This window comes from Aethina tumida, chromosome 3 (genome assembly GCF_024364675.1).
Source record: "Aethina tumida isolate Nest 87 chromosome 3, icAetTumi1.1, whole genome shotgun sequence".
Lineage (NCBI taxonomy): Eukaryota > Metazoa > Arthropoda > Insecta > Coleoptera > Nitidulidae > Aethina > Aethina tumida.
Genome location: NC_065437.1, coordinates 1,824,802 through 1,844,336, shown reverse-complemented (window position 1 = coordinate 1,844,336; position 19,535 = coordinate 1,824,802). Strand labels below are relative to the sequence as shown.

The 19,535-nt window shown below is 28.1% G+C and overlaps 2 protein-coding genes across 2 annotated transcripts; one reads left to right on the top strand and one right to left on the bottom strand.

The window, feature by feature from the left end:
* On the bottom strand, positions 1–18,101 carry LOC109606711 (paired mesoderm homeobox protein 2-like). Its single transcript, XM_049965063.1, has 4 exons — positions 17,901–18,101; positions 17,577–17,836; positions 597–766; positions 1–539 (listed from the first exon to the last, which is right to left on the bottom strand). Exons 2-4 carry the CDS (start codon positions 17,752–17,754, stop codon positions 165–167), a joined length of 723 nt encoding a protein of 240 aa, XP_049821020.1. The 5' UTR covers positions 17,755–17,836; positions 17,901–18,101; the 3' UTR covers positions 1–164.
* On the top strand, positions 2,761–5,317 carry LOC109606713 (prolyl endopeptidase-like). The gene is made up of 7 exons (XM_020023248.2): positions 2,761–3,050; positions 3,112–3,447; positions 3,503–3,724; positions 3,773–4,074; positions 4,127–4,315; positions 4,369–4,825; positions 4,879–5,317. Exons 1-7 carry the CDS (start codon positions 2,795–2,797, stop codon positions 5,235–5,237), a joined length of 2,121 nt encoding a protein of 706 aa, XP_019878807.2. The 5' UTR covers positions 2,761–2,794; the 3' UTR covers positions 5,238–5,317.
* Positions 18,102–19,535: the final 1,434 nt, after the last annotated feature.

Here is a 19,535-nt window from a genome sequence, read left to right as displayed (position 1 = left end):
TATAATATTACAGTTATCAGAACATTCCTCAGATGCTAGAGCCCAGAATCGCATTGAGAGAATACTTGGGGAAGAGGACCTTGCCCTCAGTGTTTTGGACTATCACTAAGAAACTTGTAACTCATTAATTAAATATAATTTATTAATTAAAGCTACAACATCACTTATAAACTAAAATCCTGCGACCTGTACCTCAACGAGGTCATATCTAACCTAGAACAGACGGCACTGGTGGCCAAATTGGGTGGACAATAATTAAAAGGGTTGGACGAGAGGAACGTGCACGCCCCCTGTCCTCCACCCCCGTTGAAATTATTGCTGTAAAGGTCGTGGTGGTTGTACTGCGTGTAGGAGCACTTCCAGGGCATCATGTATTGCACGTCGGGCGGACTGTGGTACGGGAACATTTGTTTGTCCGCACAATCGGTTTTCAGGTTGATGGGGTTCACCGTGGGGCTCTTGCACGGCAGTTTGGGTTGCTGTACGGTGCTGCTGCGCTCGTTACGCCTGAACTTGGCACGTCTGTTCTGGAACCACACCTGGAACAACTCGGGGGGTCACACATTGACCTGGGGGGAGGTATCGTGAAGACTTACTTGCACCCGGGCCTCGCTGAGACTCACTTTGGAGGCCAGGTCTTCTCTGACGAAGGCATCGGGGTAGTGGGTCTTCTCGAACACCTTCTCCAAGGCTGACAGTTGGGCTGTGGTGAAGGTGGTGCGGTTCCTCCTCGGCTTCTTGCTGTGCTTGTCTTCATTACAAACGTCTTGAACAATAACAACGAATAAATTAGTTTTATTTAAGATGTTATTTGTAGACGGCGGCGACGATTTAAACATCATCCATCACGTAATTAGGCGGCGACCGTTTCGGGGCTGCGGCCCGCCGAAGACGACATCCACTCAAATAAAATAAAAGCGACGCGCTTTGATCTCCGGACCACTTCAAAGTGCGCCTACGATTGAAACGTTGACGTCGATGAATGGACCACTTGTTACAGCCGAAATCCGACACTTGGCGGATACTGGCATTGTTTTTTTATTCGGGTTTTAAATGAATTCTTTGCGAATTAGTCCTGCTGCTACTTTTACTTTGTTCCCGAACGATAATAATTTAATGTTTTAATGTGTATAGTCATCAAAAATACAAAATATGTTTAGCAAATTAGTTTTATTCACATATTTTAGATAAAAAGAGTTTCAATGTATATATGTATTGGATTTTTTTTTTAATTTCTTATATGGATTTTTTAAAATTAATTAAACATATTTTACCTAATTTATTTTATTTCATTAAAGTAATTGAACTATTTTATTTTAATATGTATGTAAATGTCAAACTGAATGTTAAAATATTTTCTATTTAAAAAATATATATTTGGGTTACTAATTTAGTTAAAAATATTCATCAGTACACTTTCAAATGACAGTTATATTTATTTTGCACTTGAAACACTAGAAACTAGACTATTTAATGAGAATAACTCATATAAAAATATTTAAATTACTTTGTATTATGTTTCTAAATGATTGGTCTATTTGTTTTAAATTAGAAACTGGACTAATTAATGAGAAAAATACTTAAATTTATTTTGTTCTAGAAATACTAGAAACTAGACCATTTAATGAGAATAACTCATATAAAAATACTTAAATTACTTTGTATTGTGTTTATAATGATTGGTCTATTTGTTTTATATTAGAAACTGGACTAATTAATGAGAAAAATACTTAAATTTATTTTGATATAGAAATACTAGAAACTAGGTTATTTAATGAGAATAACTCATATAAAAATACTTAAATTGCTTTGTATTGTGTTTCTAAGTGATTGGTCTATTTGTTTTATATTAGAAACTGGACTAATTAATGAAAATACCTCGTATAAAAATACTTAAATTTGTTTTGTTCTAGAAATACTAAAAACTAGACTATTTAATGAGAATAACTCATATAAAAATACTTAAATTGCTTTGTATTGTGTTTCTAATTGATTGGTCTATTTGTTTTATATTAGAAACTGGTCTAATTAATGAGAATAACTCATATAAAAATACTTAAATTTATTTTGTTTTAGAAATACTAGAAACTAGACTATTTAATGAGAATAACTCATATAAAAACACTTAAATTGCTTTGTATTGTGTTTCTAACTGATTGGTCTATTTGTTTTATATTAGAAACTGGACTAATTAATGAGAATAACTCATATAAAAATACTTAAATTTGTTTTGTTCTAGAAATACTAAAAACTAGACTATTTAATGAGAATAACTCATATAAAAATACTTAAATCGCTTTGTATTGTGTTTCTAACTGATTGGTCTATTTGTTTTATATTAGAAACTGGACTAATTAATGAGAATAACTCGTATAAAAATTCTTAAATTTATTTTGTACCAGAAATACTTTCTAATTGATTGGTCTATTTGTTTTATATTAGAAACTAGAGTAATTAATGAGAATAACTCATATAAAAATACTTAAATTTATTTTGTTCTAGAAATACTAGAAACTAGACTATTTAATGGGAATAACTCATATAAAAATACTTAAATTATACATAATAATTTACAAGAATTACTTAAGCCAGTTGCTAAAAATATTTTACATAATTTAATATATTTTGAAGTAATTGAACTATTTTATTTGTACATTTTCTTTTGTTTGTGACACCAAAACATGCCTGTGACATTAAGAGCTTGTCATACTTCACATAAGTAAGTCGAATGTATTATGTATGAAAAATGTTTCAGTTTGTAAAATTTCTAGTCAAACACACCAGGAAAATCAGTATGGCCGAAGCAAAAACGTTTACATATCCAAAAGCAGTGAGAGAAGAAAAAGTAACGGACGACTTCTTCGGTATCAAAGTGTTTGACCCGTACCGATGGTTAGAAAATCCGGAAAGCGAGGACACCCAGCAGTTCATCCAAGAGCAGAACGCCATCAGTGAGCCGTACTTCGAAGAATGCCCTTACAGGGACAAAATCCGCTCCAGACTGATCGACCTGTGGGACTACCCCAAATTTTCGACTCCGTTGCTCAGAGGTTGGGACGTAGACCACAAAATTTACCAGCAGTAGTAGTACTAGGCCACAAATTGTTTCAGGACAAAAGTACTTTCAAGTAAGGAACTCCGGGTTGGAGAATCAGGGGTCTTTGTACGTCAGCGACGACCTCAATAGCGAGGGCACGCTGCTGATCAACCCTAACGACATGTCGGAGGACGGTACCGTCGCTTTGTCTGACGTGGTCATTTCTGAAGACAACAAAACCTGCGCCTACAGCTGCACCTCCAAAGGGTCGGACTGGACTGAGATCAGGTTTAAGGATGTGACCACCGGGCGAGACTATCCTGAAGTCCTTACCAAAATCAAGTTCTCCGCCATGACCTGGATGCACGACAACGTGGGGTTCTTCTACAGTGGATACTTGAACCATAACGGTGCGTTTATTAACTCCAATATGTCACCACTACTTAAGGTAAGTCTTTAATTTAGGCACTGAAGGCTCTGAAACCACTCAAGTGACCAACCAGAAGTTGTACTACCACAAACTGAACACCAGCCAGTCTGAAGACGTTGCTGTCGTCGTATTCGACAACCCAGAGTACGTCATTGGGGCTAAAGTTTCTCACTGTGGTAATTATTTGATAGTTGAGCCCTGTAGGGGGTGTAAAACGAACTTGTTGTACTATGTCCAGTTGCCCAAAGACATAAACGGTAAGTCCTTCAGTACTCCATCAACAAACTATTGAATAATCACTTCAGGAATGCTCAATTTAATACCACTGGTGACTGAATTCACTGCTGACTTCCACTACGTCACCAACGTTGGTACTAACTTACTTATATTGACCGACAAGAACGCCCCAAACAAGAAAATAATATCCATCGACATGAATAACCCGAAGGAAACCAAGTGGAAGGACCTAATTCCTGAGACTGATAACGTGTTGGTGTGGGCCAAACCCATTCACAACGACAAATTAGTGTTGTGCTACATGAAGGACGTCAAACACGTGCTGCAGCTGAACGACCTAAACACCGGTGCAAAGCTGCACGAGTTTGAGGTTATATAATATTTAGTTCTAATTAAGCTTGTCTCACTACAATGGTTTGTAGAACGAAGTGGGCACGATAGAAAAGGCCACTGGCAGGAAGAGCGACAGCCAAATGTTCTACAGCTTCACCTCCTTCACCACGCCCAAAGTGGTGCACCGAATCAGCTTCGAGTCGGACCAAATAAAGGATGAAGTAGTGCAGGAGGCCAAACTGGGGAACGAATGTTTCGACGACATAACCGTCCGACAAGTACGGTACTCACAACGCTTGTAACTGATTATTAACTTGTTGTTGTTGGGTAGGTGTTTTACAAGAGCAAGGATGCCACCACCATCCCCATGTTTTTGATCCACAAAAAGACCCTGGAGCTGAACGGCAAGAACCCTTGCCTCCTGTACGGGTACGGAGGCTTTAACATAAGCATAACGTCTAATTTCTCTTTGGCGAGGCTGTTGTGGGCTCGCAACTTCCGGGGGGTTGTTGCTATTGCTAACATTAGGGGTGGAGGGGAGTATGGGGATAAGTGGCATCGAGCTGGGAGGTTTGAGAGCAAGCAAAACTGCTTCGACGACTTCCAGTACGCAGCCAGGTACTTGATTGGCACCAATTACACTTGTCCCTCGAAGCTGGCGATTGAAGGAGTGTCAAATGGAGGGTTGTTGGTGGGTGCCTGCATCAACCAAGCCCCTGAACTCTTTGGGGCAGCTGTGGCTCACGTAGGGGTCATGGATATGCTGCGTTTCCACAAGTTTACCATCGGTAAATCAGTTGTTTCCTTCCAGAACCCAATAAATTGACTAATTCTTTTGAAGGCTACGCCTGGAAGACGGAGTATGGCTCAGCAGAAGACCCAGTCATGTTCCCTCACATCTACAAATATTCACCCCTGCACAACGTCAACAAGCCCTTGGATCTTGGAGTTCAGTACCCATCGACTTTGTTGCTCACAGCAGACCACGACGATCGAGTGGTGCCCTTGCACTCCTTGAAGTTCATCGCTGAGTTGCAGCACAAGATCGGCGCCTTGCCCAACCAGAGGAACCCGTTGCTGATCAAGGTGGAGACCAGCGCCGGACACGGAGGAGGTAAACCGACGACGAAGAAGATCGAAGAGTTGACCGACATATTCTGTTTCCTGGCCAACAGTTTGAATCTGGCGTTTTTCGAATAACCACACGCACAAATAAACGTAAACGTATGTGACACAAATTATTTTTTTTACTGCCTTGTAAACATCCTCAAATCAGCCGGAGAGATTTAGCTTTTGAATCGGGCAATGCGGAGCGAAGACCAAAAAAAGAAAAACGTAAGTGATTGAAATTAATGGTTTTCTAAGCAAACGATATTTCTCGGAAGGTGAGTCGTTAAACTCGGTGAAATAAACGCTAATAAAATGCCTAAAAGTGAACGTATATTTTAGGTGTAGCATCAATTTTATTATTATAGCCACTTCGCATTTGCACTTGCCCATCATGTCACCTCCACTTGACGGTTTGTTTGTAACCATCGCACACGTGTTTCGACTTTTTAACAACTCCTCTTCAAAAGATTAATTGCCGAGTTATTTTATTTTTTGTTTTGCCATAGTTTAGAAATAAAATACTTGTTTATATACACTGTTACAAGTCAAATTTTAAATTAAAATATAATGAGATATTAAATTAAAGTAATAAAAAAGTGTTTGAACTTTCTTAATTATTAAAATAATAAAACTTATATTTATCGTCTTTCTAGAAATTAATATTAATTTGTAAGAAAAGATAGACTGTAAGTATCTTTTTTTGTAAAAGAGACATAAATGTACTTCAGCTTTATTAATTATTATAAATGAAATTCAGTAAGATATTTTGATTTAATGAATTTTCTAGAAAATATTACTAATTTATAAGTAAAAATAAACTGTAAGTTGTTCTAGAAAGAGTGATTAAAAGTACTCTTATTTAAGGAAATACTTCAGCTAAATTAATTATTACAAAATAAAGTCAATAAGAAATTTTGACTTGTCAACTTTCTAGAAAATATTGCTAATTTGTATATAAAGATAAGTTGAAAGTTGTTTCAGAAAGAGAGACTTTTATTTAAGGCATACTATTACAAAAAAGATCCAATAAGACTTTATTAACTTTCTAGAAAATATTGCTAATTTGTAAGTAAAATTAAACTGTAAGTTATTTTAGAAAGAGTAATTAAAATTACTCTAATTTAAGGCAAAATTTAAGTTTTAATTAATTATTCCAAAAGAAAATGAATAAGAAATTTTGATAAGATAAATTGTAAGTTCTTTTAGAAAGAGTGATTAAAATTATCCTTATTCAAGGCAACGTTTAAACTTTTATTATTACAAAAGGGATTCAATAAGAAACTTTAACTTTGTCAACTTTCCAGAATATGTAGTTAATTGTAAGTTATTTTAGAAACAGTGATTAAAATTACTTTTATTTAAGGTATAATTTAGCTTTGTTAATTATTACAAAAGAGATTTAATAAGAAATTTAGATTTTATTAGCTTTCTAGAAAATATTGCTAATTTGTAAGTAAAAATAAACTGTAAGTTGTTTCAGAAAATTGCTCTTATTTAAGGCAAAATTTAAGTTTTTATAAATTATTACAAAAGAAATTCAATCCGAAATTTAGGTTTTCACAACTTTATAGAAAATGATGCTAATTTGTAAGTAAAGATAAATTGTAAGTGGTTTTAGAAATAACGATTAAAATTACTCTAATTTAAAGTAAAATTTAAACTTTTGTCAATTATTACAAAAGAAATTGAACACGAAATTTTGACTCTGATTATATTATAGAAAATGTTGTTAATTTGTAAGTAAAGATTAACTGTAAGTTGTTTTAAAAAAAATGATTAAAATTATTCTTATTAAAGACAAAATTTAAACTTATATCAATTATTACAAATTTAATAAGAAACTTTAACTTTGTTAACTTTCCAAAAAAAGTAGTTAATTGTAAGTTATTTTAGAAACAGTGATTAAAATTACTTTTATTTAAGGTATAATTTAGCTTTGTTAATTATTACAAAAGAGATTTAATAAGAAATTTAGATTTTATTAGCTTTCTAGAAAATAATGCTAATTTGTAAGTAAAAATAAACTGTAAGTTGTTTCAGAAAATTGCTCTCATTTAAGGCAAAATTTAAGTTTTTATAAATTATTACAAAAGAAATTCAATCCGAAATTTAGGCTTTCACAACTTTATAGAAAATGATGCTAATTTGTAAGTAAAGATAAATTGTAAGTGGTTTTGGAAATAACGATTAAAATTACTCTAATTTAAAGTAAAATTTAAACTTTTATCAATTATTACAAAAGAAATTTAACACGAAATTTTGACTCTGATAATATTATAGAAAATGTTGTTAATTTGTAAGTAAAGATAAATTGTAAGTTGTTTTAAAAAAAATGATTAAAATTACTCTTATTAAAGGCAAAATTTAAACTTATATCAATTATTACAAATTTAATAAGAAACTTTAACTTTGTTAACTTTCCAGAAAAAGTAGTTAATTGTAAGTTATTTTAGAAACAGTGATTAAAATTACTTTTATTTAAGGTATAATTTAGCTTTGTTAATTATTACAAAAGAGATTTAATAAGAAATTTAGATTTTATTAGCTTTCTAGAAAATAATGCTAATTTGTAAGTAAAAATAAACTGTAAGTTGTTTCAGAAAATTGCTCTTATTTAAGGCAAAATTTAAGTTTTTATAAATTATTACAAAAGAAATTCAATCCGAAATTTAGGTTTTCACAACTTTATAGAAACGCTAATTTGTAAGTAAAGATAAATTGTAAGTTGTTTAAAAAAATGATTAAAATTATACTTATTAAAGGCAAAATTTAAAATTTATTACAAATTCAATAAGAAACTTTGACTTTGTCAACTTTCTAGAAAATGTGTGTAAGTTGTTTTAGAAAGGGTGATTAAAATTACTATTATTAATGTCAATATTTCAGCTTTATTAATTATTACAACAGAGATTCAATAAGAATTTTTGACTTTGTCAACTTTCTAGAAAGTGCTACAAATTAATGATAAATAATTATAATAAATATTCCTTAAATCGTTTCTTACATTTAAAATTACTTAAAGTAAGTTTTTTCATTAATTTTCATTTAAATATATATAAGAACCTCAAATACTTCTTTAGAATAGACCAAATTTAATGAACATTTCTAGAAATTTACAAGGTAGAGATATTTTAGGAAGTTTGTTCATTTGTTTTCATTTAAAAGTTTGATGTTTTGATTTAAAAAGCTTTGTAATGAACAAAACGTGTATTTTTAACGTGCCTAATTCAAAACAAAATGTGCTAAATAAAACAACCTTAATAAGACATATCAAATAAGATTTGTCACCCCAATTGAAACGTCACACAGGCCCAACAATTCCTGTTCCGGTATTCGAACACTGGCACTCATTTGTGTGGGCTACATAAAACTAGTCTTTCACATAATTGTAACAACAAAAGACGGTTCGGTGCAAGCGGCAGCGCATTTTTAATTAGAAATCCCTTGAGAAGCTGTCACAGGACAAACGACACTCAGAACAATGGTGCGACCGTTTCTGTCACGAGGGAGCCGAAACGAAAATCTTCAAATTTATATATTTATTTGTACGGCCATTTACATAATTCAAATCTGGCAAATGGAAACTGAGAAATGGTGGCACTTTAAATATTTTCGTGGATCTTGGCATTTCTGAGTAGTGCAATAAACGTTCGAACGCAACAACAAAAGGGAACAAGTAAAATTTATATCCGACCATGTGAACCAACGCATATTTCAAATGAAAATTAAATATTTCGATAAAGTAGCATAATTTATTGAATTATTCTAAAAAACACATATTAATACAATCTCGTAAGGAAAGTTAAATTGTAAGTTATATTTGTAAGTATTTGAGCCTCATTTTTATATTTAAAAAAATATATAAAAGAGTAAGAGTAAAGAGTATCTTTATAAACATATTATAAACTTGTAAGGACAGATAAACTGTAAGTTTTTCGAGAAATATTCATTAAAACTGTTCTTCTTTAAAGAAGTATTGAGCTTCATTTCTATATTTATAAGAAATTTAACGAAAAAGCTTCCTTTAACTAATATAAAATGTAAGAATAGGTTGTAAGAAACATTTATTACAACTACTCTGTTTTATGGAAATACTAAAGCTTTGTTAACCATTAAGAAACTCAATACTGTAACTTCTTAAAGAGTATTTTTATAAAAATATTACAGACTTGTAAGGACAAATAAATTTTAAGTATTTTGAGAAATATACATTAAAATTGTTCTACTTTAAAAAAGTATTGAGCTTCATTTCTATATTTATAAGAAATTTAACGAAAAAGCTTCCTTTAACTAATATAAAATGTAAGAATAGGTTGTAAGAAACATTTATTACAACTACCTGTTTTTAAAGAAATACTAAAGCTTTACTAACTATTAAGAAACTCTATACTGTAACTACTTAAAGAGTATCTTTATAAAAATATTACAAACTTGTAAGGACAGATAAATTGTAAGTTTTTCGAGAAATATTCATTAAAATTGTTCTTCTTTAAAGCAGTATTGAGCTTCATTTTTATATTTATAAGAAATTTAATGAAAAAGCTTCCTTTAACTGATATAAAATGTAAGAATAGGTTGTAAGAAACATTTATTACAACTATTCTGTTTTATGGAAATACTAAAGATTTGTTAACTATTAAGAAACTCAATACTGTAACTCCTTAAAGAGTATCTTTATAAAAATATTACAAACTTGTAAGGACAGATAAATTGTAAGTATTTCGAGAAATATTCATTAAAATTGTCCTACTTTAAAGAAGTATTGAGCTTCATTTCTATATTTATAAGAAATTTAACGAAAAAGCTTCCTTTAACTAATATAAAATGTAAGAATAGGTTGTAAGAAACATTTATTACAACTACCTGTTTTTAAAGAAATACTAAAGCTTTACTAACTATTAAGAAACTCTATACTGTAACTACTTAAAGAGTATCTTTATAAAAATATTACAAACTTGTAAGGACAGATAAATTGTAAGTTTTTCGAGAAATATTCATTAAAATTGTCCTACTTTAAACAAGTATTGAGCTTCATTTCTATATTTATAAGAAATTTAACGAAAAGGCTTCCTTTAACTAATATAAAATGTAAGAATAGGTTGTAAGAAACATTTATTACAACTACCCATTTTTATGGAGATACTAATGCTTTCTTAACTATTAAGAAACTCATTACTGTAACTCCTTAAAGAGTATCTTTATAAACATATTACAAACTTGTAAGGACAGATAAATTGTAAGTTTTTCGAGAAATATTCATTAAAATTGTCCTCCTTTAAAAAAGTATTGAGCTTCATTTCTGTATTTATAAGAAATTTAACGAAAAAGCTTCCTTTAACTAATATATAATGTAAGAATAGATTGTAAGAAACATTTATTACAACTACCCTTTTTTATGGAGATACTAAAGCTTTGTTAACTATTAAGAAACTCTATACTGTAACTATTTAAAGGGTATCTTTATAAAAATGTTACAAACTTGTAAGGACAGATAAATTGTAAGTATTTCGAGAAAAATTCATTAAAATTGTCCTACTTTAAATAAGTAATGAGCTTCATTTCTATATTTATAAGAAATTTAATGAAAAGGCTTCCTTTAACTAATATAAAATGTAAGAATAGGTTGTAAGAAACATTTATTACAACTACCTTTTTTCATGGAGATACTAAAGCCTTGTTAACTATTAAGAAACTCAATACTGTAACTCCTTAAAGAGTATCTTTATAAACATATTACAAACTTGTAAGGACAGATAAATTGTAAGTATTTCGAGAAATATTCATTAAAATTGTCCTACTTTAAACAATTATTGAGCTTCATTTATATATTTATAAGAAATTTAACTAAATAGCTTTTTTTAACTAATATAAAATGTAAGAATAGGTTGTAAGAAACATTTATTACAACTATTCTTTTTTATGAACATACTAAAGCTTTGTTAACTATTAAGAAACTCAATACTGTAACTCCTTAAAGAGTATCTTTATAAACATATTACAAACTTGTAAGGACAGATAAATTGTAAGTATTTCGAGAAATATTCATTAAAATTGTCCTACTTTAAACAAGTATTGAGCTTCATTTATATATTTATAAGAAATTTAACGAAAAAGCTTCCTTTAACTAATATAAAATGTAAGAATAGGTTGTAAGAAACATTTATTACAACTACCCATTTTTATGGAGATACTAATGCTTTCTTAACTATTAAGAAACTCATTACTGTAACTCCTTAAAGAGTATCTTTATAAACATATTACAAACTTGTAAGGACAGATAAATTGTAAGTTTTTCGAGAAATATTCATTAAAATTGTCCTCCTTTAAAAAAGTATTGAGCTTCATTTCTGTATTTATAAGAAATTTAACGAAAAAGCTTCCTTTAACTAATATATAATGTAAGAATAGATTGTAAGAAACATTTATTACAACTACCCTTTTTTATGGAGATACTAAAGCTTTGTTAACTATTAAGAAACTCTATACTGTAACTATTTAAAGGGTATCTTTATAAAAATGTTACAAACTTGTAAGGACAGATAAATTGTAAGTATTTCGAGAAAAATTCATTAAAATTGTCCTACTTTAAATAAGTAATGAGCTTCATTTCTATATTTATAAGAAATTTAATGAAAAGGCTTCCTTTAACTAATATAAAATGTAAGAATAGGTTGTAAGAAACATTTATTACAACTACCTTTTTTCATGGAGATACTAAAGCCTTGTTAACTATTAAGAAACTCAATACTGTAACTCCTTAAAGAGTATCTTTATAAACATATTACAAACTTGTAAGGACAGATAAATTGTAAGTATTTCGAGAAATATTCATTAAAATTGTCCTACTTTAAACAAGTATTGAGCTTCATTTCTAAAATTATAAGAAATTTAACGAAAAGCTTTTTTAACTAATATAAAATGTAAGAATAGGTTGTAAGAAACATTTATTACAACTACCTTTTTTTATAGAAATACTAAAGCTTTGTTAACTATTAAGAAACTCAATACTTTAACTACTTAAAGAGTATCTTTTTTCGAGAAGTATTCATTAAAACTGTTCTACTTTAAAGAAGTATTGAGCTTCATTTCTATATTTAATGATAAAATTTGCTTTTAATAACATCAAAGACAAAATGTAAGAAACATTTATCCAAAAAAACTTCTTTATAAATAGTTAAGCTTGTTTTTTTTTTGTAAGGAACTTATTGTGTCTGTGTGACATTTGAATTGTGGTGACAAATCTCATTTGACGTGCCTTATTAATGTTGTTTTAAGTAGCACATTTTGTTTTGAAGTGATGCACGTTAAAAACCACATTTAGTTGATCACAAACCTAGTCGCAACCTAATCTCGACGCCTGTATCAGGACGCACCCAGTTAAAAACATCAAAACCATCCGTCCGAAATTCCGACGCATTTGCGCGACGTCTCACGCCGGTCCGACGCGTCTCCGATTTTTTGGTCGAAACATCGGAAGCGCACCTTTCAAACAAACCCAACGAGAAAGAGTTGACGTGATCGAGTAATTTGTTGACTGTCGTTTGTCAGCGGCGTCTCGCTCGACACATGAAACGTCCCGTGGTAAAAACAGAATTTGTCATTCGCCGAAGCGACCAAAAAAAAAAAAAAAATAAAATACGGTAAGAAACAGTGGCTGGAGATGTTTATTCGTGTGCGTGATTAAGCCTGTCGCTTAGCTTGCCGTTTAAATAATGTGGGCTGTTACGAAATCAAAAGCAACGTTTGCTTCGGACTTATTGCCAAATATTTTATGCAATTCCGATCTTCATCATGCTTACAGGAATACTTTAATCACTTTGAAATATTCCTGTTCTAACACACTAATGAATTTATTTGAAGTATATCATTTTTTATTATTTTGAAGTACTTTAACTGTTGTTTAATAGTGTTACAAAAACTTGCTTTTAGTACCTAAAATATACTATATGTAATGATAAATTGTAAGTTGTTTAAGAAATATTTTTTATTCTAGTTTAAAACTGTATTAGAATTATCTTTCTTAAAATAAATACTTAAACTTCATTAACTGTTTTGTAAAATCATTACAAAAACCACCTCTTATTATTTTTATAAAATATACTGTAAGTAATGATGAATTGTAAGTTGTTCAAGCAATATTCATTAAAGTTATTCTAGTTTGAAGAAGTATTTGAGCCACACTTCGTTATTTGCAAGATATTAAATGAGAAAACTTTCTTTAATTAATTTCAAAAGTAAAGATAAATTGTAAGAAACTTTATTAGAATTATCTTTCTTAAAATAAACACTTAAACTTCATTAACTGTTTAGTGAAATCATTACAAAACTACCTTTTACCATTTTTATAAAATATACTGTAAGTAATGATGAATTGTAAGTTGTTCAAGCAATATTCATTAAAGTTATTCTAGTTTAAAGAAGTATTTGAGCTACACTTCGTTATTTACAAGATATTTAATGAGAAAACTTTCTTTAATTAATTTCAAAAGTAAAGATAAATTGTAAGAAACTTTATTAGAATTATCTTTCTTAAAATAAATACTTAAACTTCATTAGATGTTTAGTAAAATCATTACAAAACTACCTTTTATCATTTTTATAAAATATACTGTAAGTAATGATGAATTGTAAGTTGTTCAAGCAGTATTCATTAAAGTTATTCTAGTTTAAAGAAGTATTTGAGCCACACTTCATTATTTACAAGATATTAAATGAGAAAACTTTCTTTAATTAATTTCAAAAGTAAAGATAAATTGTAAGAAACTTTATTAGAATTATATTTCTTAAAATAAACACTTAAACTTCATTAACTGTTTAGTAAAATCATTACAAAAACCACCTTTTATTATTTTTATAAAATATACTGTAAGTAATGATGAATTGTAAGTTGTTCAGGCAATATTCATTAAAGTTATTTTAGTTTAAAGAAGTATTTGAGCCACAATTCATTATTTACAAGATATTTAATGAGAAAACTTTCTTTAATTAATTTCAAAAGTAAAGATAAATTGTAAGAAACTTTATTAGAATTATCTTTTTTAAAATAAACACTTAAACTTCATTAACTGTTTAGTGAAATCATTACAAAACTACCTTTTACCATTTTTATAAAATATACTGTAAGTAATGATGAATTGTAAGTTGTTCAGGCAATATTCATTAAAGTTAATCTAGTTTAAAGAAGTATTTGAGCCACATTTCGTTATTTACAAGATATTAAATGAGAAAACTTTCTTTAATTAATTTCAAAAGTAAAGATAAATTGTAAGAAACTCTATTAGAATTATCTTTCTTAAAATAAATACTTAAACTTCATTATCTGTTTAGTAAAATCATTACAAAACTACCTTTTACCATTTTTATAAAATATACTGTAAGTAATGATGAATTGTAAGTTGTTTATGCAATATTCATTAAAGTTTTTCTAGTTTAAAGAAGTATTTGAGCTACACTTCGTTACTTACGAGATAATAAATGAGAAAACTTTCTTTAATTAATTTCAAAAGTAAAGATAAGTTGTAAGAAACTTTATTAGAATTATCTTTCTTAAAATAAATACTTAAACTTCATTAACTGTTTAGTAAAATCATTACAAAACTACCTTTTACCATTTTTATAAAATATACTGTAAGTAATGATGAAATGTAAGTTTTTTATGCAATATTCATTAAAGTTATTCTAGTTTAAAGAAGTATTTGAGCTACACTTCGTTACTTACAAGATAATAAATGAGAAAACTTTCTTTAATTAATTACAAAAGTAAAGATAAATTGTAAGAAACTTTATTAGAATTATCTTTCTTAAAATAAATACTTAAACTTCATTAACTGTTTAGTGAAATCATTACAAAACTACCTTTTACCATTTTTATAAAATATACTGTAAGTAATGATGAATTGTAAGTTGTTCAAGCAATATTCATTAAAGTTATTCTAGTTTGAAGAAGTATTTGAGTCACACTTCATTATTTACAAGATATTAAATGAGAAAACTTTCTTTAATTAATTACAAAAGTAAAGATAAATTGTAAGAAACTTTATTAGAATTATCTTTCTTAAAATAAATACTTAAACTTCATTAGATGTTTAGTAAAATCATTACAAAAACCACCTTTTATTATTTTTATAAAATATACTGTAAGTAATAATGAATTGTAAGTTGTTCAAGCAATATTCATTAAAGTTATTTTAGTTTAAAGAAGTATTTGAGCCACACTTCGTTATTTACAAGATATTAATTTCTTTAATTAATTTCAAAAGTAAAGATAAATTGTAAGAAACCTTATTAGAATTATCTCTATTAAAATAAATACTTAAACCCAATTAATTGTTTAGTAAATTCATTACAAAAACTACTTTTCACTAAATTTATAAAATATACTGTAAGTAATGATGATTTGTAAGTTGTTCAAGCAATATTCATTAAAGTTATTCCAGTTTAAAGAAGTATTTGAGCCACTCTTCGTTATTTACAAGATATTTAATGAGAAAACTTTCTCTAACTAACTTACTTACTTCAAAAGTAAAGATTAATTGTAAGAAACTTTATTAGAATTATCTTTCTTAAAATAAACACTTAAACTTCATTAACTGTTTAGTGAAATCATTACAAAACTACCTTTTACCATTTTTATAAAATATACTGTAAGTAATGATGAATTGTAAGTTGTTCAGGCAATATTCATTAAAGTTAATCTAGTTTAAAGAAGTATTTGAGCCACATTTCGTTATTTACAAGATATTAAATGAGAAAACTTTCTTTAATTAATTTCAAAAGTAAAGATAAATTGTAAGAAACTTTATTAGAATTATCTTTCTTAAAATAAATACTTAAACTTCATTATCTGTTTAGTAAAATCATTACAAAACTACCTTTTACCATTTTTATAAAATATACTGTAAGTAATGATGAATTGTAAGTTGTTTATGCAATATTCATTAAAGTTTTTCTAGTTTAAAGAAGTATTTGAGCTACACTTCGTTACTTACGAGATAATAAATGAGAAAACTTTCTTTAATTAATTTCAAAAGTAAAGATAAGTTGTAAGAAACTTTATTAGAATTATCTTTCTTAAAATAAATACTTAAACTTCATTAACTGTTTAGTAAAATCATTACAAAACTACCTTTTACCATTTTTATAAAATATACTGTAAGTAATGATGAAATGTAAGTTTTTTATGCAATATTCATTAAAGTTATTCTAGTTTAAAGAAGTATTTGAGCTACACTTCGTTACTTACAAGATAATAAATGAGAAAACTTTCTTTAATTAATTACAAAAGTAAAGATAAATTGTAAGAAACTTTATTAGAATTATCTTTCTTAAAATAAATACTTAAACTTTATTAACTGTTTAGTGAAATCATTACAAAACTACCTTTTACCATTTTTATAAAATATACTGTAAGTAATGATGAATTGTAAGTTGTTCAAGCAATATTCATTAAAGTTATTCTAGTTTGAAGAAGTATTTGAGTCACACTTCATTATTTACAAGATATTAAATGAGAAAACTTTCTTTAATTAATTACAAAAGTAAAGATAAATTGTAAGAAACTTTATTAGAATTATCTTTCTTAAAATAAATACTTAAACTTCATTAGATGTTTAGTAAAATCATTACAAAAACCACCTTTTATTATTTTTATAAAATATACTGTAAGTAATAATGAATTGTAAGTTGTTCAAGCAATATTCATTAAAGTTATTTTAGTTTAAAGAAGTATTTGAGCCACACTTCGTTATTTACAAGATATTAATTTCTTTAATTAATTTCAAAAGTAAAGATAAATTGTAAGAAACCTTATTAGAATTATCTCTATTAAAATAAATACTTAAACCCAATTAATTGTTTAGTAAATTCATTACAAAAACTACTTTTCACTAAATTTATAAAATATACTGTAAGTAATGATGATTTGTAAGTTGTTCAAGCAATATTCATTAAAGTTATTCCAGTTTAAAGAAGTATTTGAGCCACTCTTCGTTATTTACAAGATATTTAACTTACTTACTTAATATCTAACTAACTTACTTACTTCAAAAGTAAAGATTAATTGTAAGAAACTTAACTGAACTTCATAAAATAATTTTTAGCACCTTTACAAAAAATATTGAAATTAATGATAAATTGTAAGTTTTTCAAGAATATTCATTAAAATTAATCTAGTTTAACGAATTACTTATGTTTAAAAGAAGTTTAATTGTAAGGAGTATTTAGTTAAATAACTTTTAATAATTTTATGTTTTATTGACTATTAAAATATATTCAGCACACTATTTTGAAAAACATTAAGTGAATTAGAAAATGAGGCTGATCCGTCGGACTTTTACAAAATTTACTAATTTTAATTAATGTCCTCCATTTTGTGAGTTAATTTTTCCTTTAGTTTTAGTGTTATTATATAATAATGGGGTATTAATTTACCTTCATTTGAGTCAACATCAGAAAGCCGCCGCTTTGTACCAAGTTTTAACAAATTGCTGACAGAGAAATGTCTGGAATTTGTGGTACAATGTTGTGATCTGTTCCCTGTCACCAAGTTGTAGTCGTTATTGGACGAAATTCCAAAATCGTTCGTTGTCTGACTTTCGAATCCAAACATCTTGTTCTTTTGGAAACTAATTTAAATTAGTTTAAACGACTAGATCATCATCCACGAACAAATAAATCACAGTAAGGAGATCCTGGAAAGAAAAAATACAAAGAAAATTAGTTGTTAAGTCCAATTTTAAGACACGAAGTCCTTACCTTGCGTCCAAAAAGTAATCAATTAACCCAATAACAAAAGCATAAAGACCACGGCCGCCTCATAAATTTAACAACAAACCGAGTGTCCGCTCAATTTGTCCGTCGAATCGTCTCAATTAAATCAACCGGGGTGTCGGTTATTGTGGTCGCACGACCGAAAATTGAAATTAATGCGTTGTTTTCGTTTTTCCCAACTAATTTAATAAGCGACCTCCGAACAAAACTGAAAGCCGGCAATCGTTTCGGCCGCCTGAAATCACTGCTCCTGTTTACCCCCACCCGCTCGCGCTTGGCGTAAGTCGGCTTAAGCTGGGAAAGGGGGCGGCGCCTCGCCGGACCGGCGAAGCTGATTCAGTGCGGCGCACACGACACCGGGGACGGGGCCCTTTTATTTTTCCGTCGGCCGCGTTTTTCGCGTGTCACTCGGCTGTCTAATTACCGCATTGGAAAAGTCACGCTTTGATATTCTCCGGATCGTAAATTAAATTATTGTTAGCATAAATTATGGGATAACGGCGACGCGGAGTGCATCCATTACATCTACATTCGTCCGATTCGTGTTTTTGATGACGTTTTTATGGTCGCTAATTAATTTGTTGTAATGATATAAACATTAACTACGAAATTTAATTGTTTAGAAAATACTCGTTGCCAACAAATGTGGCTCAATTTAAAACATAATTGCGATATGTTTTTATATACTTTATTTTATTTTAATTTAAATTTATTTATTATATTATAGTTTTCTATATTTTTTCCATTTATTTTTATGTTGTTTTATTGCAAATAATAAAAATATTTTAAAACACTTTATTCAACTATATTTTTGTACATTGTTTTATTTATTTTATTTTTTGTAATAAAAAATATACATTCAAGTATTATATACAATAATTTATTCTATTTCATTTTATTTTCACACTACACAATATATGAAATAATATTCAAAAAATAAAATCATAATAAAATTGAAAATTATTTTTTTTATTATATTTTACTCTATGCACTCAATTTGTTCTATAATATATATCCTTGAATTTACTTTATTTTATTGTATATTTTCATATTTATTACTCCAATTAAATTGAAAATATAATAAAAGTCAAATAAAAAATAAAAATTCTTGTGTATGTTTTCATTTTATTTAAAAAGATTATTGTTTATTATCCTATTTTTTTATTAATGTAGTAAATAAAATATAATTTAATATTCTAGAATATTTTAAAATAAATTTCTTATTTTGTTTCGATTTGATTTAAGAACAAAATCTAATAAATATATTAAAATTGAATATGTTTGTTTAAATTATATATTTTGGATGTTTTTTAGTTTATTTTATTTAAAATGTGGTAAATATAATAAAAATTAATATTCTGGTATATTTTACAATATTTTATTATATTTTACTTTTGTTTCTATTTTGTTTTAAAATAATATTTATTATATTTTAATTATTGGTTTAATTGTATTTAAAAAAATATAACAAAATGTATTAAACATTATAAAATTGATGTCATTTTTAATAATATTTTGTTTTGAGTATTTACATAGATTTATATTGTATTTTATTCAATATTCATATATTATACTTTATCTTATTGTTTTTTATTTCATTTAAGAATAAAAAAATATTTA